At 49.3% G+C, this 27882-nt stretch overlaps 1 protein-coding gene across 1 annotated transcript in view; it reads right to left on the reverse strand.

Annotated features, from left to right (window-relative positions):
• LOC140398729 (uncharacterized) overlaps positions 1-27882 on the reverse strand; it is an 86161-nt gene that overhangs the window by 15290 nt on the left and 42989 nt on the right. The window contains exons 3-9 of the mRNA XM_072487745.1: positions 25356-25379; positions 23104-23124; positions 22024-22098; positions 21640-21676; positions 19530-19579; positions 6532-6681; positions 3712-3741 (exon numbers count right to left, since the gene is read on the reverse strand). Coding sequence (XP_072343846.1) covers positions 3712-3741; positions 6532-6681; positions 19530-19579; positions 21640-21676; positions 22024-22098; positions 23104-23124; positions 25356-25379 — 387 coding nt within the window. The remainder of the gene's footprint in view (positions 1-3711; positions 3742-6531; positions 6682-19529; positions 19580-21639; positions 21677-22023; positions 22099-23103; positions 23125-25355; positions 25380-27882) is intronic.

Below are 27882 nucleotides of genomic sequence, written 5' to 3' on the forward strand. Positions count from 1 at the left end.
TTAGTGGAGGACTGGGCAGATGGATTTACCGCACGTTCCGGTTGACCAACGTTCCCTCCTGCAGGGAGAAGCTTTGCTTTTCTTTGGTGGACGAGGTTACGCTGCAGGCAGGGGTGCGCGCTGCTGTGAACTACTCAGCTCGTTGTCAAGCTGCACAGCAGCCCCGGTGCTCTGTCACTTCGGATTCGACATATGGCCCTTGTCAAGGCCTTTTGAGGCTTTTGGTTGCCTTGGTTACGGTTCTGCAGAGGGGCGGCCAGCCTCCGGGTTTGGCCTGGATTCTCCGGGAATTGAAGATCAATCTCCAGGACACTGATATGTGCAGCCTGGAGAAAAACCATCGGGACATTCATGTCATTTTCTTTGAGTGTTTTTCTTCCCCCCCCCCCCCCCCCCCCCCCCCCCCCCCCCCCCCCCCCCCCCCCCCCCCCCCCCCCCCCCCCACTCCCGATTCACGTGTGGCACTGAAGACTCTAAATAAAAGGGAACCTGGAGGTGAGAACTTTCGAAAGATTAGCCAAAGCAAACACCCATCCCGAGGCACCTCCGACGTTTACTCACTTTTGTTGCGATATTTGCTGGGTCCCAGAGGCGAACCAGTCTAAGAATGAAAATCACGAAGAGGAAAATGGGGTTGCCAACCCTCCAGGAATTGAAGATTCATGTACAAGAGCCACACCCCCCTGAGCACAATCCAGGAGAAAGGTCGCAGGGGCATCCAAGATTCCGGGATTTTCCGGCATCCATAAGAACATGAGAACTAGGAGCAGGAGTAGGCCATCTGGCCCCTCGAGCCTGCTCCACCATTCAATGAGATCATGGCTGATCTTTTGTGGACTCAGCTCCACTTTCCGGCCCGAACACCATAACCCTTAATCCCTTTATTCTTCAAAAAACGATCTATCTTTATCTTAAAAACATTTAATGAAGGAGCCTCAACTGCTTCACTGGGCAAGGAATTCCATAGATTCACAACCCTTTGGGTGAAGAAGTTCCTCCTAAACTCAGTCCTAAATCTACTTCCCCTTATTTTGAGGCTATGCCCCCTAGTTCTGCTTTCACCCGCCAGTGGAAACAACCTGCCCGCATCTATCCTATCTATTCCCTTCATAATCTTATATGTTTCTATAAGATCCCCCCTCATCCTTCTAAATTCCAACGAGTACAGTCCCAGTCTACTCAACCTCGCCTCGTAATCCAATCCCTTCAACTCTGGGATTAACCTAGTGAATCTCCTCTGCACACCCTCCAGTGCCAGTACGTCCTTTCTCAAGTAAGGAGACCAAAACTGAACACAATACTCCAGGTGTGGCCTCACTAACACCTTATACAGTTGCAGCAGAACCTCCCTAGTCTTAAACTCCATCCCTCTAGCAATGAAGGACAAAATTCCATTTGCCTTCTTAATCACCTGTTGCACCTGAAAACCAACTTTTTGCGACTCATGCACTAGCACACCCAGGTCTCTCTGCACAGCAGCATGTTTTAATATTTTATCATTTAAATAATAATCCCTTTTGCTGTTATTCCTACCAAAATGGATAACCTCACATTTGTCAACATTGTATTCCATCTGCCAGACCCTAGCCCATTCACTTAGCCTATCCAAATCCCTCTGCAGACTTCCAGTATCCTCGGCACCTTTTGCTTTACCACTTATCTTAGCATCATCTGCAAACTTGGACACATTGCCCTTGGTCCCCAACTCCAAATCATCTATGTAAATTGTGAACAGTTGTGGGCCCAACACTGATCCCTGAGGGACACCACTAGCTACTGATTGCCAACCAGAGAAACACCCATTAATCCCCACTCTTTGCTTTCTATTAATTAACCAATCCTCTATCCATGCTACTACTTTCCCCTTAATGCCATGCATCTTTATCTTATGCAACAACCTTTTGTGTGGCACCTTGTCAAAGGCTTTCTGGAAATCCAGATATACCACATCCATTGGCTCCCCGTTATCTACCGCACTGTTAATGTCCTCAAAAAATACCACTAAATTAGTTTGGCACGACCTGCCCTTTATGAACCCATGCTGCGTCTGCCCAATGGGACAATTTCCATCCAGATGCCTCGCTATTTCTTCATTGATGATAGATTCCAGCATCTTCCCTACTACCGACGTTAAGCTCACTGGCCTATAATTACCCGCTTTCTGCCTACCTCCTTTTTTAAACAGTGGTGTCACATTTGCTAATTTCCAATCCGCCGGGACCACCCCAGAGTCTAGTGAATTTTGGTAAATTATCACTAGTGCATTTGCAATTTCCCTAGCCATCTCTTTTAGCACTCTGGGATGCATTCCATCAGGTCCAGGAGACTTGTCTACCTTTAACCCCATTAGCTTGCCCATCACTACCTCCTTGGTGATAACAATCCTCTCAAGGTCCTCACCTGTCATAGCCTCATTGCCATCAGTCACTGGCATGTTATTTGTGTCTTCCACTGTGAGGACCGACCCAAAAAACCTGTTCAGTTCCTCAGCCATTTCCTCATCTCCCATTATTAAATCTCCCTTCTCATCCTCTAAAGGACCAATATTTACCTTAGCCACTCTTTTTTGTTTTATGTATTTGTAGAAACTTTTACTATCTGTTTTTATATTCTGAGCAAGTTTACTCTCATAATCTATCTTACTCTTCTTTATAGCTTTTTTAGTAGCTTTCTGTTGCCCCCTAGTTTTTTCCTTCAATTTGATACTCTCCCTTATTTCCTTAGATATCCATGGTCGATTTTCTTAGATATCCACGGTCGATCCTCGTGGCATATTTTCCTGCAGAGGAAGTGGCCTGCTATTGGTCGGTGGCAGGACTCCAGGTCCTCGCCAATGTCTACGGACATTTGCATTGCGCCGCACCTTGTGCTGCCGGGAAACGTGTTGCGTATGTTCACCATCGACAGGACCGGAAGTGAAGGGCTGGAAAACTGCGGCCATTGTGTGTTTTTACATTTTCCTAACTGTTGAATATTAGAGAAAGCTCCCAAAAGCTGTTGGGCCATGCAGGATGGTTGGAGACAAAGCTTCATATGGTGGAGGCTATGGGAATACACCCAAGTGAATAATGTAGCTGCAAGAGCAGGTCAGAGGCTGTAGTGAGGAACTCACCTCCTGACCCCCCAAAGCCTGACCACCATCTACAAGGCACACGGCAGGAATGAGATGGAATACTCCCAACTTGCCTGGATGAGTGCGGCTCCAACAGCACTCAAGAAGCTCGACAACATCCAGGACGAAGCAGCCCCGCTTGATTGGCACCCCTTCCACAAACGTTCACTCCCTCCACTACCAACGCACAATGGCAGCCGTGTGTACCATCGACAAGGTGCACTGCAGCGACTTATGCAGCACCTTCCAAACCCACGACCACTCCCATCTAGAAAGACAAGAATAGCAGATGCCTGGGAACCCCACCACCTGGAGGTTCCCCTCCAAGTCACTCACCACCCTGACTTGGAAATATATCGGCCGTCCCTTCACTGTTGCTGGGTCAAAATCTTGGAACTCCCTCCCTACCAGCACAGTGAGTGTACCTACACCACATGCACTGCAGCGGTTCAAGAAGGCAGCTCCCCACCACCTTCCCAAGGGTAATTAAGGATGACCTAACCAGCGAAGTCCACACCCACAAAAGCATCGGCAACCCTGCTTCAGGTTTCATCCCCCACCCTCATTGGATCTAGGAATCAATTCAATCAAGAACTCACCGTATGTGAAGCGAGTATCGGATAGTTCAGCTGCAAAAGAGAAGAGAAGGGGGCCAGTTAGACAATGCTTTGATATTAGATGATGCTCCCTCCTCCTCTTGCGAGGGGCTTTAGGCATTAATGTCCTGCTTGAAGTCCGAGCGAGTCTGAACCTGTGACCTTTCTATATCAAAGAGTTACTGGCTTGAACCTATCAGAGGCCACAGATTTCAAAAAGTCTTATCAGCAAATCAAAGCTGCAAATTAGTTCAATATTCTTGAATAAATTGAATTAAAAATACATCTACTTGACAGCCGGTCTGAGCCCAGGGTCAGAGGTCAAAGGGGAGGCAGGGAGGGAGCAGGGCTGATGAAAATATCCTCTTGTGAGCCACTGGGAAAATACGTGATGCAAAGAGGAAGATTCCCGTTTCCTTTCCATCTCCAAACTGCAGTGTCAGCAGAGTTCATGGGGAGGTGGCCAATGGATAAGGGGAAGGAGGGGGGGGGGGAGAAGAAACAGCCAGGATTCCTGCTCCCAAACATTACCCTATTGAAAGGTGTTGGTGTCCAATGGAACTCAAGACTGCGTTCTGCTGTGATCCCAATTTGTGACCCAACAATCCGATGGAAACTTATTAGGTCAGTTTCTGGTTGAAAATACATACACAGGCAGTGTGTCTACTGAAGTTGTAATTAAAGAGTCGTAAAAAGTAAGGTCATGATTGATTCCAACCACTTAGTCGGTTACAGCTAATGGAGTGTTTTGATTGCTTGAGATTCCCTGGAGTGTAGACAATTTATGGGCGAGAGGTGTTTAGTCCTAGCTAAACAGGTCATGGAACTTAGTGGGATACAGATGATGTAATTAATGGGAGAAGCCAGGTCTGTCTAGTTTTGCAGTTTGTTACAGAATTTTAAGTTGAACATCAGTTTTGTCAAATGCTGTCAGGTTGAGTAGAGGCGTACTGGATCTGCTCTTGAAAGGAAATCTTTCCAAAGATCTGCACAGCTAAGCAAGTAACCTGTTCTGTCAACTTTATTTATACGTGACATTTGAACTGCATTGGATTGCTTCACTTGAGCTAGTAGCATGTATAGATCGTAGGTTCAAGTTTTTCCTTAAGAAGTATTTAACTGATCATTGTGAAGCTATTTTCTTTGATGTTAATGTGGTTAATTCTGTGTTTAAATTGAAGTTTGTTTTGAAATAAAAGATATCTATTGATCAGAGTCATTACTCCTGGTGAAGTATCCTTTCCTCAGTTTTACAAATTTTAAAAAGTCTTTGGAGTCCTTGTCCAGTATCCTAACGAATGCAGGGGTCTGATCGGGTATCGTAACGAATGCAGGGGTCTGGTCCGGTATCCTAACGAATGCTGGGGTCTGGTATCCGAATGAATGCTGGGGTCTAGTCCGGTATCGTAACGAATGCAGGGGACTGATCGGGTATCCTAACGAATGCAGGGGTCTGATCCGGTATCGTAACGAATGCAAGGGTCTAGTCCGGTATCCTAACACTTGTGTTGAGCAGCAAATCCAATATCACCAGCGACAGAGCATCTTTAATAAAGGAAAATGGCACAATACACATCACAGGAACATTAGCAAAAGAACATTTGATATTGAGCAACATAAGGAGGTATTAGGACAGGCATCCAAAAGATTGGCCAAACGGAGGTACATTTGCAGGAGTGTCTTCCAGGAGAGAAGAAAAAGATGTGCATTTATGTAGCACCACTTGTCACCTTAGGATGTCCCACAATGTTTTACAGGCAAGGAGGAGTAGTCACTGTTATAAGGAAGGAAAGGTAAAGATGTAGCATTGGACAATGTGGCATGTGACAGATAGCTGGTGAGTGAATGATAGATGGTTAGAGAGATGAGGGAGAGGGTGACAGAGATAATAAGAAATGGAAGCAGACTGTTGGAGAGAGGAAATATTAAAATGTGCGCATTGGTGTACAGCTGAATGTTTGGGCTGGAAAAAGAGTGAAACATTCTAGTGAAGAATTGCGTCTCAAACAAGACTTATGTAAATGTCGGAACAGGAAAAGTACAACTTGATCCACCCAGCCTGCCCTATACATCTGTCCTACACACCTGGAGTGACACACCTAGAGTGACACACCTAGAGTGACACACTTAGAGTGACACTGGGAATACACACCTAGAGTGACACACCTGTCCTACACACCTGCAGCCACACACTGGCCCTACACACCTGTAGCCACACACTGGCCCTACACACCTGTAGCCACACACCAGCCCTACACACCTGTAGCCACACACCTGTAACTACACACCTGTAGCCACACACCTGTAACTACACCCCTGTAGCCACACACCAGCCCTACACACCTGTAGCCACACACCAGCCCTACACACCTGTAGCCACACACCGGCCCTACACACCTGTAGCCACACACCTGTAACTACACACCTGTAGCCACACACCTGTAACTACACACCTCGAGTGGTACACCTGGGAGAGATAGACACACATGATAACATACAGTTACCAATTAGACAGAAAATATCTGAAAAGTTCTCTGTCCTGTTGCGTGATCAAACTAGTTGAAGAGACCGCACAGATTCTGATTTGTTACAAGATGTATTGAATTACAAAGAGCCTACACCCTACAGAACAGGAACAGTCTCTTCAACCCAATTGGCCCATTTTCCCCCTTCAGTCACTGGGCACGCCGTGGGTTTGCAATCTGGTTAGCTGCTAGATTTACTCTCGCACCTGCCCTGGCCACACCCAACCATCCCACATCATAGCCCTGCCAGCTTATTAAACTAAATCCTAACTTCCTTTTACATTTACCCTGTACTCACCATGTGTCATGGTGCTGGAAAGATGTACGAGCAACAGAGAGAGTCGGTGAGCCTGTGTGGAAATGGACGCTCTGGTTGAAACCCTGGCTGGGTGTAAAACTATGTCAGACAAGAATAAATTAAACATTAATAGGCTGGGTAACCTTCGTCCCAGTCACACGGCAGCTGCTTGAGAAATGTGTCTGGGACTCCAATCACATGAATAATCTGCCCACGTTCCTCTTCCACTGTGAGTTCAGAACTTGTAGCTGTCAAAACATTAGCCTCCAGCCTGGAGCAGCAGGGAGGGAGAGAGAGAGAGAGAGCTGACCTCGCTTCACAAATACCTTGTTGGCTCCTCACGCTGCACATTTTAATTGTTTCTGATTTCTCCACTGCGGCTTCTCAAAGTGCAGAGACCACACCGTGTTTATCAATCCCACTGGTACATACAAGTGGCTGGGGGAGGGGGGGGGGGCGGGTGCAGGTAGGCGATTGGGTGGTGAAGATCAAGGAGAAATGGGAAGCGGAATTGGGAGGGGAGATCAATTGGGTAGTATGGAGTGAGGCACTGCGTAGGGTAATCGGGACCTCCTCCCGTGCAAGGATGCGACTGATACAGTTCAAGGTGGTGCACAGGGTACATATGAGTGGATACTTTCAGGTGGTAGCAGGTGAGTGTGAGAGGTGTGGGCGGGGGCCAGCAAATCAGGCGCACATGTTTTGGGGTTGCGAAAAAGTGGGAAGAATCTAGGCAGGTGTGTTGACGGTCTTAGCCAGGATAGTGGAGGAAGAGGTGCACCCGGACCCTTTGGTGGCGATATTTGGGGTTTCAGAGAAGCCGGAGCTCATGTAGAGGAGAGAGGCCGATGCCTTGGCCTTCGCCTCTCTGATTGCACGGCGGCGAATTTCACTGGCGTGGTGGTCGACATCACCACTGGGGGTAGCGGCTTGGCTGGGTGACCTGCACCACTTCCTGCAGTCGGAGAAGATAAAATATGAGTTAAGGGACTCTACAGGGGTGTTTGAGAAAAGGTGGGAGATGTTTGTGACCGTGTTTGAGGGGCTGTTCTTTGTGGGGGGAGGAGGGAGTGAAAAGGGGAAAAGATTTGTACAGACTGTATAGTTGGTTGCTGGGAAGTATGTTTCCCGGGGTGTTTGTGTGTTGTAACCTGTTTTGATACATGTTTGTAATACAATACGTTTTTAAAAAAATCAATCCCACTGGTGTCAGTCTCCTCTGGGAATCAAGGCAGTCCGTCCTGAATGTCGTCATGTCAGGCTATTCGGCTATGGAGGGCCTCATTGCTGAATTCAATCTGTCCTCACTTTACACCCAGAACGGGGAAAACAGTTCAGACTAGTATTCCCCCGTTTTACTGCTCCCCCCCCCCCCCCGCTCTGGGCACACATCATTTTCCAGTGAGGAAGGGGGGGTTCACAGGTGGGAACTGAGTTTGATTATTTTCTCCTCATCCCAGGACATTGCCTCCCCCCTCCCCCTCCCCCCCCAGAGGTGATCACCGTGCCTGACACTGACCTGTCTCAGAACCTGGAGATTGGCTGTCTGTCACTTACTGCTCACCTTAACCCCTGGCCCAGACGCACAAAAGGATCAATCGCGAATTGGCCACTGGTCAAGCTATCTCCTGATTTTACCTCCCAGAAGCTTCCATTTGTGCTCCATTATCACCACAGTGAGTGGTTAGAGTGTGGAACTCACTATCACGGGCAGTGATTGCTTGTGGTAAACCACTGTGCGAGATAATATGTGTATTGTGGTAAACGGCTACTGTATTACATGTAATGTGGTAAACCACTGCCCAATGGCTCCGCCTCCCCTCGGGCTCGGTGTAAAGGTGGCTGGTCTCCGCCTCTACCCCAGTTCGGGATCAGAGGCCAGGAGGCTTTCTGTTTAGTTTATTAAAGCCTCAGTTACGTTCACTACTCATCAAAGCTGCAAACACACAGGAGGGAGAAACGGATGGAAGGACATGTTGATGGGGCGGGATGATGAGGGAGTCTGGGAGGAGGCTCGTGTGAGACATATCATGGAACAGATGGGCCGAGTGGTCTGTTTCAGTGCCTAAATTTGATGTAATGAATGGCTCTCGTTGACCCTTGCTCTTATTTTGACTCTCCTATTTTAGATCTGGGCTTCTCAAGTTGGGGGAGGCGAGCTGGCTGCACCCTGCGGCCACAAGAAGAGTTCAAGGGGTCTGTCAAAACAATGTGGAAAATTGGAGGGGGAGGCGGGGTGTGAGGTGTGATAAGTGGCCAATCACAATGAGAAATAAGGACAGAGAAACACAGGCCAGGCAACCTCTGTGGGGAGAGAAACAGAGTTCATGGGCGCGATTCTCCGCTCCCGCGACTAAGTGCCCACGCCGTCGTGAACGGCGTCGAGGTTCACGGCGGCGCGAAATGGCCCCGATCGCGACCGATTCAGGGCCCGAAAATGGGCTAGGATCGGGGCCGCGAGAAACTCGGGGGGCGTGTCGCGAAAGCAGCGTCATCAGCGCGCGCCGGGCATTGGCGCCGCATAAAGGCGGCGCCGCGTCATCCGCTGCGTAACTGCCGTCACCCGCGCATGCGCGGTTGCCGTCCTCCCCGAGGCCGCCCCGCAAGAAGATGTCGGATGGATCTTGCGGGGCGCGGAGGAAAGGAGGTCCTCCTTCAGAGAGGCCGGCCCGCCGATTGGTGGGCACCGATCGCGGGCCAGACCCCTTTTGAGTCCTACCCCGGTGAAAGAACCCCCCTCACAGGCCGCCCCCCCCCAGCGTTCCCGCGCTGTTCCCGCCGGCAGTGACCAGGTGTCGAAGGCGCCGGCGGGAAGCTGTCGGTTTGGGCAGGCCGCTCGGCCCATTCGGGCCGGAGAATAGCGGGTGTAGCGGAGAATTTTCATTTTGGGTGTCCCAGGCGATCTTCCGGCCTGCGCCGCGCAGAACTCGACGGGGCCATTGTCGCCGCTTGGGCGAATCGCAGGTGGGCGTCGGACCGGCGTCGCGGGGAAAATTGGCGCGGAAGGCGATTCTCCCAACCGGCGCGGGAGCGGAGAAACGCGCCCATGTTTCAGGTCAGAATTGGACTCTTGCCAGAGATACTGTACAATGAGATTGTTTCACAGCCACGGTGTCGCTCTCTCTCTGTTCACAAGGCTTTGGTTGAAGAGTGGGGAGAAAGAGAGGTGGCTCGATGGCACAGTGGTTAGCAATGCTGCCTCGCAGCGCCAGGCCTGCCTCGGGTGACTGTCTGTGCGGAGTCTGCACACTCTCCCCGCGCCTGCGTGGGTTTCCTCCGGGTGCTCTGGTTTCCTCCCACAGTCCAAAGATGTGCAGGTTAGGTGGATTGGCCATGATAAATTGCCCCTTTGTGTCCAAAGATCTGCAGGCTATGTGGGCTTACAGGGATAGGGTGGGGGTGTGGGCCTAGGTTAGGTTGCTCTTTCAGGGAGTCAATGCACTCGATTTAAAAAAACCTGGACATAAAAAGCCGGCATCAGGAAAAGTGACCATGAAGCTATCAAATTGTCAGTTTTCTAAACGAATCGTGGTCCGGTGAGGTGGCCTAACCCCATCACATCCTGAGGCCAGCGAGGGATGAGCAATAAATGTCAGCAATGTGAGAAAGAACTTTTTAAAAAAACCTGCTTCCACCAGGAGATGAAGGCTCTACTTTTAGTTACAGAGCACGATCCTGTCCATGTCAGCTATACCCAGCCCTCCCCAAACTCAGTGCACTGGCTTCACCTGATCTTAACCCCGACACAGGGAGGCTTTCTTCTGCAGAGAAACAACGGAAACGCGGAATTTCCTCTGAAATTCCTCTGGGCCTACGACAGAGGCAGCGCCCCAGAGAGTCAACATTGTTTAGAAGCTGGGGGGCAAGCAACGGGAAGGAAAGTAATGACTAGAAATCTTACAAACTGAAGGTGGTGGAAATGAAGAGCAGGGCCAGTGTGGGGGCAAACAGACAGGTCAATGTTTCACAGTTGAGTTCCCTCAGCGGAACGTAGGCCTTCATCACTCTCTGCTGCTGAATAACCTGCTCTGTGTCGTTATTGAGGTCAGTTAGCAATGAGCCTGTGACAAGTCAGTTCTATAAATGATTGAGAATTTGAGTTTAGCTGACTGATCACTTGGAACAAGTTATGACCAGAATATAAAGTGGGATAAAATGTCCTCAGCGAGAATAGTGTTCTATCGGTTCAATTTACTGGACAAGTTAAGCACCTAAAAAAACCCCAAGGCGGGATTCTGCGGGAGTCGGCACGGCGGGCAACTCCGGCGGGAAGGAGTGGCGTGAACCACGTTGACATCAGGCCGCCCCAAAGGTGCGGAATCCTGCGCACCTTCAGGGGCTAGGCCCGCCCCGGAGTGGTTTGTACCGCGCCGGCCGGTGGGGAAGGAGCTTGGCGCCATGCCAACCGGCGCCGAAGGGGGCCGGCGCGAGTTGGCGCATGCGCGGGAGCGCCAGCGTGTGCTGGCGTCATCACAGCGCATGTGGAGGGGGGGTTCATCTCTGCGTCGGCCATGGCGGAGGACCACAGCGGCCGAATAGAGTGCCCCCACGGCACAGGCCCGTCCGCGGATCGGTGGGGGCACCTCCCGGGGCCAGATACCCCCGCGCCCCTCCGAGGACCCCGGAGGCCGCCCGCGCAGCAAGGTCCCACCGGCAAATACCAGGTGTAGCGTACGCCGGCAGGACTGGGTGAAAACGGGCGGCCACTCGGTCCATCGCGGGCCCGAGAATTGCCGGGGGGGTGGGCGCTATCAGCGGCCGCCGACCGGCGCGGCACGATTCCCGCCCCCGCCAAATCCCCGGCGCCGGAGAGTTAGGCAGCCGGCGGGGGCGGGATTCATGCCGCCTCCCGGCGATTCTCCGACCCAGTGGGGGTCGGAGAATCCCACCCCAAATCTCTAAATGTCACTTTGTGTTGTTTTGACACCATTCACTTAACTTTGTCACCATTTATATGTTTCACCTTTTACACTCACACACACTGTTCCACGACAGTATGTGAACTCAGACAGCTAACCCCGACGTCCCCCTCAGATCCAGTTTCCTCTTCACCCCCGATGTCACTGCTTTGGAATAATGTGCACATTTACCATTACCAGATGTGCCTTCAACATCTGTATCCAGGTTGTTAATGAAGCTAAAATAAAAGCAAAATGTTGCACATGCTGAAAATCTGAAATAAAAGACAAAAAGTGCTGGGAAAACCCAGCAGGTCTGGCACCATCTGTGGAGACTGAATCAGAGTTAACGGGCGCGATTCTCCACTCCCACGCCGGTTGGGAGAATCGCCTGGGCCACCAAAATTTCCGGGGACGCCGGTCCGACGCCCTCCCAAGCGGCGGGAACGGCCCGGTCAAGCTTTGCGGGCCGCAGGCCGGAGAATCGCCGGAGACACCCAAAATGGCGATTCTCCGGCACCCCCGCGATCCTGAGGCCCGGATGGGCCGAGCGGTCAGGCCAAAACGGCGGGTTCCCCCCGGCGCCGTCCACACCTGGTCGCTGCAGTCGTGGGCGGTGCGTGAACGCGGGGGGGGCAGCCTGTGGGGGGGCGAGGGGGGATCCTGCACCGGGCTTCACCTGGAATGTGGGGTGGCCCGCGATCGGTGCCCACCGATCGTCGGGCCGTCCTCTCTGAAGGAGGACCTCCTTCCTTCCGCGGCCCCGCAAGATCCGTCCTCCATCTTCTTGCGGGGCGGATTTGGACAGGACGGCAACCACGCATGCGCGGATGACGTCCGTTATGCAGCGCCGGCCTCGACATCTATGCTGCGCCGCTTTTACACGGGCGACAAGGCCTGGCGTGGGTGGATGACGCGGCCCCGATACTGGCCCATTGTCAGGGCCTGAATCGGTCAGGACCAGGGCCGTTCTGCGCCGTCGTGAACCTCGACGGCATTCACGACGGCGCGGCCACTTCGGCGTGGGAGTGTAGAATCCCGCCCAACGCGTCGAGTCTGTGTGACTTCTTCAAAGCTAAAGGTGGGGGCAGAGAAATGTGATGGATTTATACTGTTTAAGAGGAGGCAGAGCAAATAGAAGGTCAGTGTTAGTCATGAGTTAGGAGAGATTCCACAAAGATGTTTAGGGTACAAGATGTGTCAATGGCAGTGTTAAGGACTATAGAAGGTGTTAATAGTGGCATAAAGGTAAAATAGCAGAATGTGTCAATAGGAAAGCAAAGGTGAGTGCTATATTGTTAATGAAGCTTTTAGAATGTCGTAGAAATCCAATTATTTCCTCTTACATTGGTTCAACACTAGAAGCACCTAGATGTGTTGTCCACTCAGCTGCATCTAATAAACACCAAGCTCATCCAAACTGAGCTGTCCCTACGGCCAGTATAAAATTCCACTGTGTGCATTTACCCATGTGCACTAATGCTGGTGTGTTCCATGCAACCAAGCTTTTTCCTTCTTTTCTGGGTGCTTGCCGTGGTAAGATCAAGGATGCCCTGGAGTTTTATCTTGATTTCTTGACAAACCTAAGAAAGAAACACACTAAATCCTTGTCCATCCGGATGTACACATGCAATGTTTTCTTCCTTCCTGCCTGACTAATCCAATGTGTCTGTTGTGGAGACAATGGGAATTTCCTCGGAATTCCTCCTGCTGCTTCGGCGTAACTTGGTTGGAATTTTAACGGGAACCAAAAGGGGGTTTTGGTCAAAGTTACGGGAGTGAAACAGATAGAAGCTCAACAAGGAAATTCCCGGTGTTGGCCCCAAAGTTTTGGCAAGAACCCCAAGGCACAAAGAACTCAAACATGAATTGGTACAATGATCAAGCCCTCGGGATTTACTCAAACGGCTAGGAAGCCATGTGAGAGTGTCAATCTGTACCATGAAACCCTTTACAGGTCCACTACTCAACATTGCATTTTCCCAGAACCAATGTAGGCTTGTATAACATAGAGAAATAACACAGAATGGCAACTAAGTTATTAAGTGGAATTGAAGTGAGGTTCCAGGGTAGCAAAAAAGCATTGGGAAGAGAGAAGACAGTCAATGGGGAAATGATAGAGAGCATATCTGAATTCTCCAGTCCAATTGGGGTAAGGAAGCTGCTGAGGGAGGCGAGACCCTAGCTAACCTTTTTATGAATTTAAAAAAATAGATCTGTTCACTTTTTCTTTCAAAAGCTGATCAGGGCTGCAGTGTATTCATTAGTTGGTCTAACATTTCTAAATGTTCAGTGGACAGTACAGAGAACAGTAGGGAAGTGACTGATCAACTAGTGACTACAAGCATTGCTTGGACTACATGCTTTAGAGCAGGCATTGTCAAACTCGGGGGCGCGACCCGCGGCTGGGTCACGGGCGGGTGTCGGGAGGGTTGCTGAGCTGTCCGTCGCGGCGCTCCCGATCACGCAAATCTGCGCGCAACAGCCGCAGCAGCCGGCTGTTAATAATGCCGGCTGCAAGCGGCCTTCAAAATGGCCAGGAGCAGATTAAAAAAATTTGGTCGCACTGCGCATGCGTGCCCGATCATCGGTGCGCAATTGGAAAAACTATGCGTATGCACACCGATGATCGGGCATGCGTGCGCAGTGCGTCCGCATTTTTTGTATATGGTCGCAGCCTTTGTTTTTCAAGTTCGGGGAGCAAAAGGGACCATTGGGGCCAAAGGGACCCAAAGCCTTTTCCTCCATTTTTGTCAGCAACAAACAAGGTAAGAGAAAATGGTGGGTCGCGCAGGTCGGCCGGCGTGGGTCGCAAAGATCGGCCGGGCTGGGTACCGAAGGTTGGCCGGTTGGTAAGAATGGGTCCCCGGAAAAAAAGTTTGAAGAAGACTGCTTTAGAGGATTAGTATTGGTTTAGATTCCCATCTGAATTATTGGATGAATGTTTCTATGTGAAATTGGACCTTTTAAATTGGTCCATGTTGATATTTGTGATTTAAACCAGGTCCATACAAGACAAACAGCTGCCAATTCATCACAGTTTAGCATCTTCTACCTTTATTGTTGTGGGTATCACTAACAGTCTCGTTTATTGATTTTTATTTTTACAATAGTGCTTATTCACACCAGCTCTTTGAGTGGAAGTGACTTTATATTGAGCAAGCACGGCAACCAATTCATAGTGTTATATATCATTATTAAATACACTCAATTGAACACAGAGACATCACTGTAGAAACACCAGCTTGTGAAGGGCTGAGTCTAAGAGTTCTACTCATCTTCAGCTACTATGTGTTTCCCCCACACACACACACACACTCCCACATGTACACGGACACATCCAGCTACTGTTACAGAGGTACGGTCTAACAAGACTGCAAAATATCAAACGAACACAAACATCACTTTCTACCCGACAATACTACACAACTTTGTGATGATCAACACAAGGTGGAGTGCGACACGCTGATGGCACGTCACAAGATTCGTACATCATTCACTGCTATCAATATTCATATATTTTAATTCAAGAACCGGGAGACAAACTGGACGAAGTTTCGGGTCTCCGTACAGCGAGCGTCGTCGGGTGTGATATCAGGGGTCTTCAAAAATCTGTCAGAGATTTCAACAGCCTCAGGATTCTCGTTGACATCTTCCTGTCAAGGCAAAACACAGAGGGGTGGCACTTGCAATGATTAAACGTTTAGGAGCTGGATTGGTGAATTCTCTTCAGCCCCAGGATGGAGAGGAACTTGCAGTGGGAGGGGGAGGATCCAGTTTTCATGATCCATGTAGGTACCAACACCATAGGCAGGATGAAGAAGGAGGTTCAGCACAGAGCTAGGCACCCAAATTAAGAAGCAAAACCTCGTAATAACCTCTGGATTATTACCTGAGCCACGTGCAAACTGGCATAGGACAAATCAGATTAGGGAAATGAATGTGTGGCTCAAAGACTGGTGTGGCAGAAGTAGGTTCCAGTTCATGTGTCACTGGCAAAAGTAATGGGGAAAATGGGACTGTACCATTAGGACAGTTTACACCTGAACTGTGCTGGGACCAGTGTTGTAGCAAGGTGCATAACTAGGAATGTAAAGAGGGCTTTAAACTAAACAAGGTGGCGCTGTCAGCTGTCAGAGGCACTGCCAGGGTGCATTAGGCATTAGGAGGGTGCGGGGGGGGGGGGGGGGGAGGTCTGAAGATCCCCTTATAGGTGGGTGGGGAGGGTTCAGTGGGTTGTGTCGGTGTAGGGGCGGAGGGGGGGTCGAGAGATTGGGACATCATTTAAAAATGGTCTCCCGATCTCCTTGTGCACTGAGGAACTCCAGTGAGCAGAGCCAGTAATGGGTCTAACTAATGCGGCCTCGTTGGGGAGTTCCCCGCTGAGGCCCCGAATCTACCCAAATGGAAACAGAGTTTTGTTCAATAGCGTGGGGTTTCCTGGCGCTCCGAGCATCGGGAAACACCTGGCTAAACATGCCCGTTATGGGACTTTGTTCCCATTCGGTAGATCATGCCCAAAGGGTTTATATCTGAATGTGGTTAGCATTCATAACAAAGTAAATGAATTGATGTCACATGTAGAGGTAAATAAATATGATCTGATAGCCATTACAGAGACAAGGCTGCAAGATAACAAGGGTTGCATCCTGAACATTGAGGGTTATAGGATATTCAAGAAGAATAGGAAACTAGGCAAAGGTGGTGGGGTAGCACTGTTAATCAAGGATGTCATTGATGCAGTAGTTAGAGATGATCTTGGTTCAGGAGATCAGGATATAGAATTGGTTTGCGTGTAGATGAGGGATAAACAGGGAAAGAAGTCATCAGTTGGCGTGACCCCTACAGGCCCCTAACAGTAATTGCAATGTAGGTCAAAGTATACACGAAGAAATATTGGCAGCTTTTGGCAAAGGATGTTAATAATCATGGGTGACTTTTTCATCTATATTTCAACTGGAAAAATCACATTGGCAGCAGTAGCCTGGATGAGGAGTTCAACCAACCAGGGAGTAGGTTATAATAGACTTTGTATTGTGTAATGTAATATAAGCAATTAATATAATCAATCAACTAACCCTTAGGAGTGACCATAATATGACTGAAGTTTGAAACATCCAGTTTGAAAGGGGGAAGAGTGGATCGAAGACTAGTATTTAAAACGTAAGTAAGGGCAACTATGTGGGCATGAAATCTGAGCTAGCTGAAGTGGACTGGGATGCTAGACTGGTGAATAGATCAATAGAGAAGCAGTGACAGACATGTACAGGGATATTTCAGAATACTCAGAATAGGTATATTCCTGCTCTAAAAAAACATTCTCAGGGGAGGACCCACCATCCGTGATTAACTGAAGAAGTAGTTAACAAACTTAAGGAAATAAACATATTTATGCGCAAAGATAATTTGCAGGTGAGATGACTGGTCAGAAAATAAAGAACGGCAGAGAATGACTAAAAGGTTAATCAGGAAGAAGAAATTAAAGTACGAGTGAAAGCTGGCAAGAAATATAAAATTTAAAGAGTTTCTACAGGTATTTAAAAAGGAAGAGAATAAGTAGTGAGTATTGGTTCTCTAGAGAGTGACTATGGGGAGTTAGTAGAAGTTAGTGGAAGGAAATGGCGAATTAATTTTTTCAAATATAAATTTAGAGTATCCAATTATTTTTTTCCAATTCAGGGGCAATTTAGCGTGGCCAATCCACCTACCCGGCACATCTTTTTGGTTGTGGGGGTGAGACCCACGCAGACACGGGAAGAATGTGCAAACTCCACACGGATAGTGACCCGGGGTTGGGATCGAACCCGGGTCCTGCGCCGTGAGGCAGCAGTGCTAACCACTGCACCACCGTGTCGCCCTAGACAATGGCGAATGAAATGAACAAATATTTAGTGTCTGTCTTTAGTGTTGAATAAAAAAAATTCCAGTAATAGCTGTAAATCGGAGACTGGAAAGGAGGTAGGAATCTGGTGAAATTCTAATCACTGGGGAAATGCTTTTGAGCAAGCTGATGGAGCTATGCACTGACAACAAGTCTCGAATTCCTGATGGACTTCTGCCAAGGTCTTAAAAGAGGTTGCTACTGAGACAGTAGATACGTTTGTGTTAATTTTCTAAAATTCGCTAGATTCTGGAAAGATTGTATCAGACTGTAAAGTAGCGATTCAAGGGGCCAGTTAGCTTGACGCATGCCATGGGGAAGGTGTTAGAATAGGCGGCACGGTAGTTCGACTCCCGGCTTGGGTAACCGTCTGTGCGGAGTCTGCACGTTCTCCCCGTGTCTGCGTGGGTTTCCTCCGGGTGCTCCGGTTTCCACCCACAAGTCCCGAAAACGTGCTGTTAGGTGAATTGGACATTCTGAATTTTCCCTCCGTGTACCCGAACAGGCGCTGGAGTGTGGAGACAAGGGGATTTTCACATTAATTTCATTACAGTGTTAATGTAAGCTTACTTGTGAAAATAATAAAGATTATTATTATTAAGGAGGTAATAGCTCCGTGTGGAGTTTGCACATTCTCCCCGTGTTTGCGTGGGTTTCGCCCCCACAACCCAAAGATGGGCAGGGTAGGTGGATTGGTCACGCTAAATTGCCCATTTTTAAAAAAAAGGTTATAGCTGGGCACTTAGAAAATCTCAAGGTAATCGGGAAGAGTCAGCATGGTTTTGTGAAAGGGAAATCTGCCAGCTCAGGTACAGCTGGTGCCAGACTGGGCAAGGGGACAACAGACAGGCGGACAGTTGGATCAGAAGAGTAGAAGTCTTACGTGATTGGTCCTATCAGTTCTCCACCTTGGCTGCAGCTTCAATTGCTGTGACAAAAGAGAGAGAAAGTACAAAGTTTAACTTGGCATCATGTCAACGTAGTTAAGCGTTGGAAGAGACGTTCATGAAGTCTTCAACCGCATCCCCTCCCCGCCCATTCACCCAGTCCACACTCCCCACCTGTCAAAATAGCTCCTTATAGATGTTTTACTCTAATAAAGGTGTTATATAAATGCAAGTTGTTGCTGCACAATGGCAGACGCTATGGGCGCGATCTACCGATTGTTCACGCGGGCGGAATATTCCGGTCTCCCGCCGGCGCACGTGTTTCCCGGCAACGAGGGGTGCAGTCACCAGGAAATCACCGTTGACAACGGTGGGGGTCGGTAAAGCTGGATTCACCTCGGTTGCTGAAAAACACACGTCGGGTTGGTGGATAAATCCCGCCCCCTGTCTCAAATCTCCAATCAGAGCAATGCCATTTTGTTAAACTTTTTTTTTCAGCATGGGCAGACCTCAGGAATTGTTCACGTGGTGAAGAGTTGACTTTTCTCAAACATTAAAACCTTCCCTCCGTGTAGCCGTGTGAAACTCAAGCAGACTGATGCTCAGAGCTGTGTTTCTGTGGAGTGTGGACCAACGCAGAGCAACCAGTCTAACTGCGGATGCTGAGCAGTTCGCACTCAGAGTGGTTCATTCAACATAAGAGCAGTGAGGCGTTGGTTTCTGGATGCCCGCTCCAGGTGACACTGCAGGCAGTGGGGATGGTCTGAACATTGGGTATTCTGGACCCTGCTGAGGACCCTGCTGAGGAGAGTCCAGGGTGGGTGCAGAGTGTGCATGTGAACAAGTTATTTGCCAGAGAATGCAGGTATTCTGTAACAGGCGGGTGCAGTGGACTCCACTTTCCCTTCAAATGAAAGTTGGACTTGTTTCTGATTGGGGTGGACATCTCCTCCGGCATGAGGTTGGCGCCTTCTAAGGTAAAGTAGCTCTGATGAGATATTCTTGTATAATTTAGACCAAGAGCGACTGAGAGAGATTCCAGAGATCGATCCGCCCATACTTTGCTCTGGACGTCACATGGGTTTTTTTGGCTGGAGAGTGTGGCTATAATGTTGCACAATCTGTCAGAATTACGTCAGGCAGAATGCTTCCACCAGACGGTCAATTCCTCTCTATCATTGTTCATCTTTAAGACTGAAATATGCATACAAAACACTCTGGGTGAGGAAGATAATCCGACAGCTCACGGTTCATCCAGGCAGTCCCCTCACTGTTTTTTATGAGTGATTCCAGGGTTTGTGTCTCTCAGCTCAACCTAGATCTTTCCCTCACCTTTGTTGGTGATCAGAGTTTCCGCCTGGGCCTCCTCATCACCAGGAGATCTGACAGAAAAAGAAATGTAAAAGGCTTTCAGATCACCCGAACATCACTCTGCATTTCATTTGTTTTATGAAATTTAATTTACTTTTGTTGCATTTATGAAAGTTATCAGTCTCAGCACTCCCAGGCCATGTGGAGCACGGGGTTAGATAGAGTAAAGCTCCCTCTACACTGTCCCCATCCAACACTCCCAGGACAGGTACAGCACGGGGTTAGATAGAGTAAAGCTCCCTCTACAATGTCTCCATCAAACACTCCCAGGCCATGTGGAGCACGGGGTTAGATAGAGTAAAGCTCCCTCTACACTGTCCCCATCAAACACTCCCAGGGCAGGTACAGCATGGGCTTAGATAGAGTAAAGCTCCCTCTACACTGTCCCCATCAAACACTCCCAGGACAGGTACAGCACGGGGTTAGATACAGAGTAAAGCTCCCTCTACACTGTCCCCATCAAACACTCCCAGGACAGGTACAGCACGGGGTTAGATACAGAGTAAAGCTCCCTCTACACTGTCCCCATCAAACACTCCCAGGGCAGGGACAGCACGGGGTTAGATACAGAGTAAAGCTCCCTCTACACTGTCCCCATCAAACACTCCCAGGGCAGGTACAGCACGGGGTTAGATACAGAGTAAAGCTCCCTCTAACCTGTCCCCATCCAACACTCCCAGGACAGATACAGCACGGGGTTAGATACAGAGTAAAGCTCCCTCTGCACTGTCCCCATCAAACACTCCCAGGACAGGTACAGCACAGGGTTAGATACAGAGTAAAGCTCCCTCTACACTGTCCCCATCAAACACTCCCAGGGCAGATACAGAACGGAGTTAGACACAGGGTAAAGCTCCCTCCACACTGTCCCCATCACACTCCCAGGACAGGTACAGCACGGGGTTAGATACAGAGTAAAGCTCCCTCTACACTGTCCCCATCGGACACTCTCAGGACAGGTACAGCACGGGGTTAGATACAGAATAAAGCTCCCTCTACACTGTCCAAAAACCACTGCCCAATTAGAGGTCCTGAGTGATAAGAGCCTACATTACACACAGGACTTAATACAGAAATAAATCAAATTCTTTGAATTAATGCATTTGACCTATTAATCCCACATCAAACATCATTATGTCTCCGGGAGAAGTGTAGCTTATTCCCCCTTTGCTACTCTTCACGTCATTTGGATCTCAGCATCCAATTGGCACATCGTACACAGCATTTTGAGGGAGAAAGTTGCAGATTTCTGCTGCACATTGTGAAACATATTGCCTGCTAACATCACTCTGAATGGCCTGGCTACAGTTTTACGGTAATGGTCCTCTTTATTTGCAATCCCCCATCAGAGGAACGTTGATCATATTCATCAGCAATTAGTAAAAATAAAACAGTGATTAGATAGTTGGCTGTGAGGACAGCATTTTGGCCATACTCTTACAGATACACCATAGAAAGCATCCTATCTGACTGCATCACAGCCTGGTATGGCAACTGCTCGGCCCAAGACTGCAAGAAACTTCGGAGAGTCGTGAACACCGCCCAGTCCATCACACGATCCCGCCTCCCATCCATTGAGTCCATCTACACCTCCCACTGCCTGGGGAAAGCGGGCAACATAATCAAAGACCCCTCCCACCTGGCTTACTCAGGCTTTCAACTTCTCCCATCGGGCAGGAGATATAAAGGTCTGAGTACACGCACAAACAGACTCAAAAACAGCTTCTTTCCCGCTGTTACCAGACTCCAAAACGACCCTCTAATGGACTGATCTGATCTCTTCACACATCTTCTCTACTGAGTCGTACTACACTCCTGTATGCTTCACCCGATGCCTGTGTCTATTCATTTACACTGTGTATTTTATGTTTGCCCTATTATGTATTTTCTTTTCATGTACAGAATGATCTGTTTGAGCTGCACGCAGAACAATACTTTTCACTGTACCTAGATACAAGTGACAGTAAACAAATCCAAATCTAAATCCATAAGACTCCACACCGAGGTGCCCACGCTCAGCCTGTACCCTGTTTCTTAGCTAATACCCTCCCCATCCGCTCTGTGCCATTACCTGGCCTTCTGATTGAAGCTGCAACGACATTTCCGACCTGTAAGAAAGGACAGGATTGAGACATTGTGGCAACAAAGTGAAGGATTATACACCACAGATTTACATCAGGGTTACTGTGCACCATCAGATCCTACTTGTCATATCCCGGATTGGATTTACGGGGTGGGAATGATCAACCTCCCCGTGGTTCTCGGGGTGTACGAGCTCCCCGCTGAGGGGCGGAGAACTCCATTCAGCTACGCATCAAAGGTCGGCCAGTAAGGCACAGAGCTGGGAGAGACCCGGTCGGGATCTACCGGGAGTTTGATATAACGTAACTGTAAATAAACCAAAGTTCTTTATTTTTACTCAGTGACCCCCCCGGGTCCTTATTAAACTACTTACTCAAGATGAGCAGGATTCCGAGGGTAAACAGTACAACAGCGAAGACCAGACCTCCAATTCGCAGAGTCTCGTAATCTAAAATAAACCAGGACAAATTGTTCAGCGCCATAACAATCAGGTAAAGCTGGATTTTAAAAATGCCCTTTGGTCCAATCCCTTTTTGCAAGTTCCTGTTGAATCTGCTTCCATCGGCCTCTCAGGCAATGTTCCAAATCGTAACTCCAATGTGTTAGTGCATCGAGACTGTACAAAAATAATAAATCATCTCCCCAGGCCCCCCACTCCCAGCCCACGATTATCTGGGGGGCTTGACTGCCCTGTGTGATACTGAGCCTCACAGGATGAGGTGGCGAGGTGTTTACTCCCCGAGTTAGCTAACCTTCGCAGCGGCATGACATTGTACACCTGGGGTCTTGGCCCAAGAGGAAAGTCAGCCAGGAATTCCATCGCTGTTGAGTGCACACCTCTGGTATTTTCTATTCCAGAGATGGACAGAGAAACCACTCATCCAGTACAGCTAAAGTTCTTTTAAAACAAATTCCACTTTCGGGAATTGTGTATTTGGGTTGGAAAATTGTTAATGTTGTTCCGTTATTTAAGATGGGCAGCACAAGTGGCTAGCACTGTGGCTTCACAGCTCCAGGGTCCCAGGTTCGATTCCCTGCTGGGTCACTGTCTGTGCGGACTCTGCACGTTTTCCCCGTGTCTGCGTGGGTTTCCTCCGGGTGCTCCGGTTTCCTCCCACAGTCCAAAGACGTGCAGGTTAGGTGGATTGGCCATGATAAATTGCCCTTTGTGTCCAAAACGGTTAGGAAGGATTATTGGATTGCGGGGATAGGGTGGGGGTGAGGGCTTAAGTGGGTCGGGGGAGACTCGATGGGCCGAATGGCCGCCTTCTGCACAGTGAGGGGAACAGAAACCAGATAACCCACAGAACTGTTGAGGGGAAGTTACTGGAATCCAGCTGAGCTTGAGAGGCTCAGCCAGGTGCCGAAAACCAAGAACTGAGTGTAAAAAAAAAGATAAACTAAAGATTGTGATTAAATGGAAGACCGGGGAACAAATAAATGAGCAACTCACCATAATAAAACTCATCTTTCTCTTGAGGTGTAAGTGGGGGGAAAAGAATGCAAAAATGTCAGTTCATGTATTACAGCAAACAGTCACAACAAATAACTCCCTCCAAAACTAATGTCAAAGTAGAACATAGAACATTACAGCGCAGTACAGGCCCTTCGGCCCTCGATGTTGCGCCGACCTGAAAAACTACTCTAAAGCCCATCTACACTATTCCCTTATCGTCCATATGTCTATCCAATGACCATTTGAATGCCCTTAGTGTTGGCGAGTCCACTACTGTTGCAGGCAGGGCATTCCACGCCCTTACTACTCTCTGAGTAAAGAACATACCTCTGACAGCTGTCAGAGATAGCACTGCGTGTGGTCCAACTCTTACTTCAGAGGTAAGAAGTGGCCCATTCTCAGAGGCGCACTACTCAGAAAGTGCAAGAAGAAAACACCCAAAGGAAACCTAACAAATTAGAATACGATTGGCGGCAAGGAAGATACCCGCTGGTGCCCATGCGTCATGGGAGGCCTCAGGTCTACTACCAGACACTGTGTGCTCCCTCTGCAGGGTACCCAGGTGTGGGTGTAGCGGTGGAACAGAGGCAGACAGTTGGACAGAATGACCTCCTGGACCACTCTCTGCCTTGACTTGTTGATGGCTGGGTGTGGTGTGACCGAGGCTTTGTTTAGCTGAAGTATGACCTCTGTCCCCTTGTATTCTAGTCCTCCAGATAGAAACACCAGCAATTCATCAGCCTTTTTTGATTACCTTCGGTAACTGTACCTGATTAAGCACCTGGAACCTCACGTCTCTTTGAACCTCCACTGCTTCGAGCTTTTATCATTTAGAGCATAGAAACATAGGACTTGAGGAGTAGACCATCAGCGCTTCACACCTCCTCTGCCATTCAATAAGACCATAAGACATAGGAGCAGAATTAGGCCACTCGGCCCATCGAGCCTGCTCCGCCATTCAAACATGGCTGATATTTTCTCATCCCCATTCTCGTGCCTTCTCCCCATAACCCCTGATCCCCTTATTAATCAAGAACCTGTCTATCTCTGTCTTAAAGACACTCAGTGATTTGGCCGCCACAGTCTTCTGCGGCAAAGAGTTCCACAGATTCACCACCCTCTGGCTGAAGAAATTCCTCCTCATCTCTGTTTTAAAGGATCGTCCCTGTAGTCTGAGATTGTGTCCTCTGGTTCTAGTTTTTCCTACGAGTGGGGACATCCTATCCATGTCCACTCTGTCTAGGCCTCTCAGTATCCTGTAGGTTTCAATAAGATCCCCCCCTCATCCTTCTAAACTCCTGAGCACAGGCCCAGAGTCCTCAACTGTTCCTCATACGACAAGCTCTTCATTCCAGGGATCATTCTTGTGAACCTCCTCTGGACCCGTTCCAAGGCCAGCACATCCTTCCTTAGATACAGGGCCCAAAACTGCTCACAATACTCCAAATGGGGTCTGACCAGAGCCTTATACAGCCTCAGAAGTACATCCCTGCTCTTGTATTCTAGCCCTCTCGACATGGATGCTAACATCGCATTTGCCTTCCTAACTGCCGACTGAACCTGCACATTAAGCTTAAGAGAATCGTGAACAAGGACTCCCAGGTCCCTTTGTGCTTCTGATTTCCTGAGCGTTTCCCCATTTAGAAAATAGTCTATACCTCCATTCCTCTTTCCAAAGTGCAAAGTGCATAACCTCACACTTTTCCACATTGTATTCCATCTGCCACTTCAAAGATGATGGCTCATCTGGTTGGGGTGCCAACTTCACTTTCCTCTTTGGCCCCCATATCCCGTGAGTCTCTTGTCTCTCAAAACCCTTGTCTAACTCGGTCTTGAATTAATTCAGTAACCCCGCCTCCATTGCTTTCTCAGGACGAGAGTTCCACAGGATATTTCTCCTCGTCGCCACCCTAAACAGTAGACTTCTTGGGCGGGATTCTCCGTCCCGCCAGCTCCGTTTTCCGGCGCGCCCCCGCCAGGCAGCGGGGTTCTCCGTTCCCGCAGCCGACCAATGGTGTTTCCCACTGTGGGCACCCCCACGCTGTGGGGAAACGGGCGGGTGTGGGTGCGCTGGATCCTGCCGACGGAGAATCCCGCAGCTTATTCTTAAACTGTGCCCCCCCCCCCCCCCCAACCTCCCCCCTCCACCACCTACCCCCGGTTCTAGTCTCGCCCACAGTTCATGACTTAGAAAAGATCCCTCTCACCCCAGCCCCCACCAATTTGGAGAAACAGAATGGAATGCTTACCCATGTTAGTCGAATTGCCAGCAACTGTGGAGGAAATGAATTAATCGTCAATCATCAACAAGAGAACTAAACACAGATTCTGAACTTAGAATTCAATTTCCATTGGATTCCCCATAGAAATGATATAAAAACAAACAAATAATCTCCAAATTATTCCACACAACATCCAAATCCTAACATTTGTGTGCAATTGGAATGAAATGCTTTTCAGAAAGAGACCATCATTGTTCCACATGATTCAATCAGCTGCTGTTGAGCGAGGAGACGAGAGTGAGGAGCGTTATTATATTTAAAAGTACAGAATACTTACATTAAAGCAGAGCGGCTATTTCCCCTGATGGGCGACAAGTGTCGTTGTACCAAGTGACTCACAATTGAAGCAGTTTTGTACCAGAAAGACAAAGAGAGGGAGCGACATAGAGCGATAGAGACACACATACACCCCCTCCCACACACACCCACAGACACCCCACACCCACACACACACACCCACCCCCACACCCCCACACACAGACACACACACACATACTCAGACACAAACACACACCCAAAAACACCCCACACCCACACCCTCACACATACACACACGCATTCAGACACACACAGACACACCCACACACACCCCACACCCAAACACACAGACACACATTCAGACATAGACACGCATACTCAGACACCCCCCCCCCACACACAGGCCCCACACCCACACACAGGCCCCACACCCACACACCCACACCCAAACACACAGACACACACACTCGGACACACACACACACTCGGACACACACACACACTCGGACACACACACACACACTCGGACACACACACACACACTCGGACACACACACACACACTCGGACACACACACACACACTCGGACACACACACACCCACACTCGGACACACACACACCCACACTCGGACACACACACACCCACACTCAGACACACACACACACCCACACTCAGACACACACACACCCACACTCAGACACACACACACCCACACTCAGACACACACACACCCACACTCAGACACACACACACCCACACTCAGACACACACACACCCACACTCAGACACACACACACCCACACTCAGACACACACACACCCACACTCAGACACACACACACCCACACTCAGACACACACACACCCACACTCAGACACACACACACCCACACTCAGACACACACACACCCACACTCAGACACACACACACCCACACTCAGACACACACACACCCACACACACACCCACACTCAGACACACACACACCCACACTCAGACACACACACACCCACACTCAGACACACACACTCAGACACCCACACTCAGACACCCACACTCAGACACCCACACTCAGACACCCACACTCAGACACCCACACTCAGACACCCACACTCAGACACCCACACTCAGACACCCACACTCAGACACCCACACTCAGACACCCACACTCAGACACCCACACTCAGACACCCACACTCAGACACCCACACTCAGACACCCACACTCAGACACCCACACTCAGACACCCACACTCAGACACCCACACTCAGACACCCACACTCAGACACCCACACTCAGACACCCACACTCAGACACCCACACTCAGACACCCACACTCAGACACCCACACTCAGACACCCACACTCAGACACCCACACTCAGACACCCACACTCAGACACCCACACTCAGACACCCACACTCAGACACCCACACTCAGACACCCACACTCAGACACCCACACTCAGACACCCACACTCAGACACCCACACTCAGACACCCACACTCAGACACCCACACTCAGACACCCACACTCAGACACCCACACTCAGACACCCACACTCAGACACACACACTCAGACACACACACTCAGACACACACACTCAGACACACACACTCAGACACACACACTCAGACCCACACTCAGACACACACTCAGACACACACACACCCACACTCAGACACACACACACCCACACTCAGACACACACACACCCACACTCAGACACACACACACCCACACACTCAGACACACACACACCCACACTCAGACACACACACACCCACACTCAGACACACACACACCCACACTCAGACACACACACACTATCAGACACACACACTATCAGACACACACACACTCAGACACACACACACTCAGACACACACACACTCAGACACACACACACCCACACTCAGACACACACACTCAGACACACACACTCAGACACTCAGACACACACACTCAGACACACACACACCCACACTCAGACACACACACACACACACACACTATCAGACACACACACTATCAGACACACACACACTCAGACACACACACACCCACACTCAGACACACACACACCCACACTCAGACACACACACACACACACACTCAGACACACACACACTCGGACACACACACACATTCAGACACACACACATATTCAGACACACACACATATTCAGACACTCAGACACACACACACCCACACACACCCACACTCAGACACACA

This window comes from Scyliorhinus torazame, chromosome 21, assembly GCF_047496885.1.
Source record: "Scyliorhinus torazame isolate Kashiwa2021f chromosome 21, sScyTor2.1, whole genome shotgun sequence".
NCBI classification, from domain to species: domain Eukaryota; kingdom Metazoa; phylum Chordata; class Chondrichthyes; order Carcharhiniformes; family Scyliorhinidae; genus Scyliorhinus; species Scyliorhinus torazame.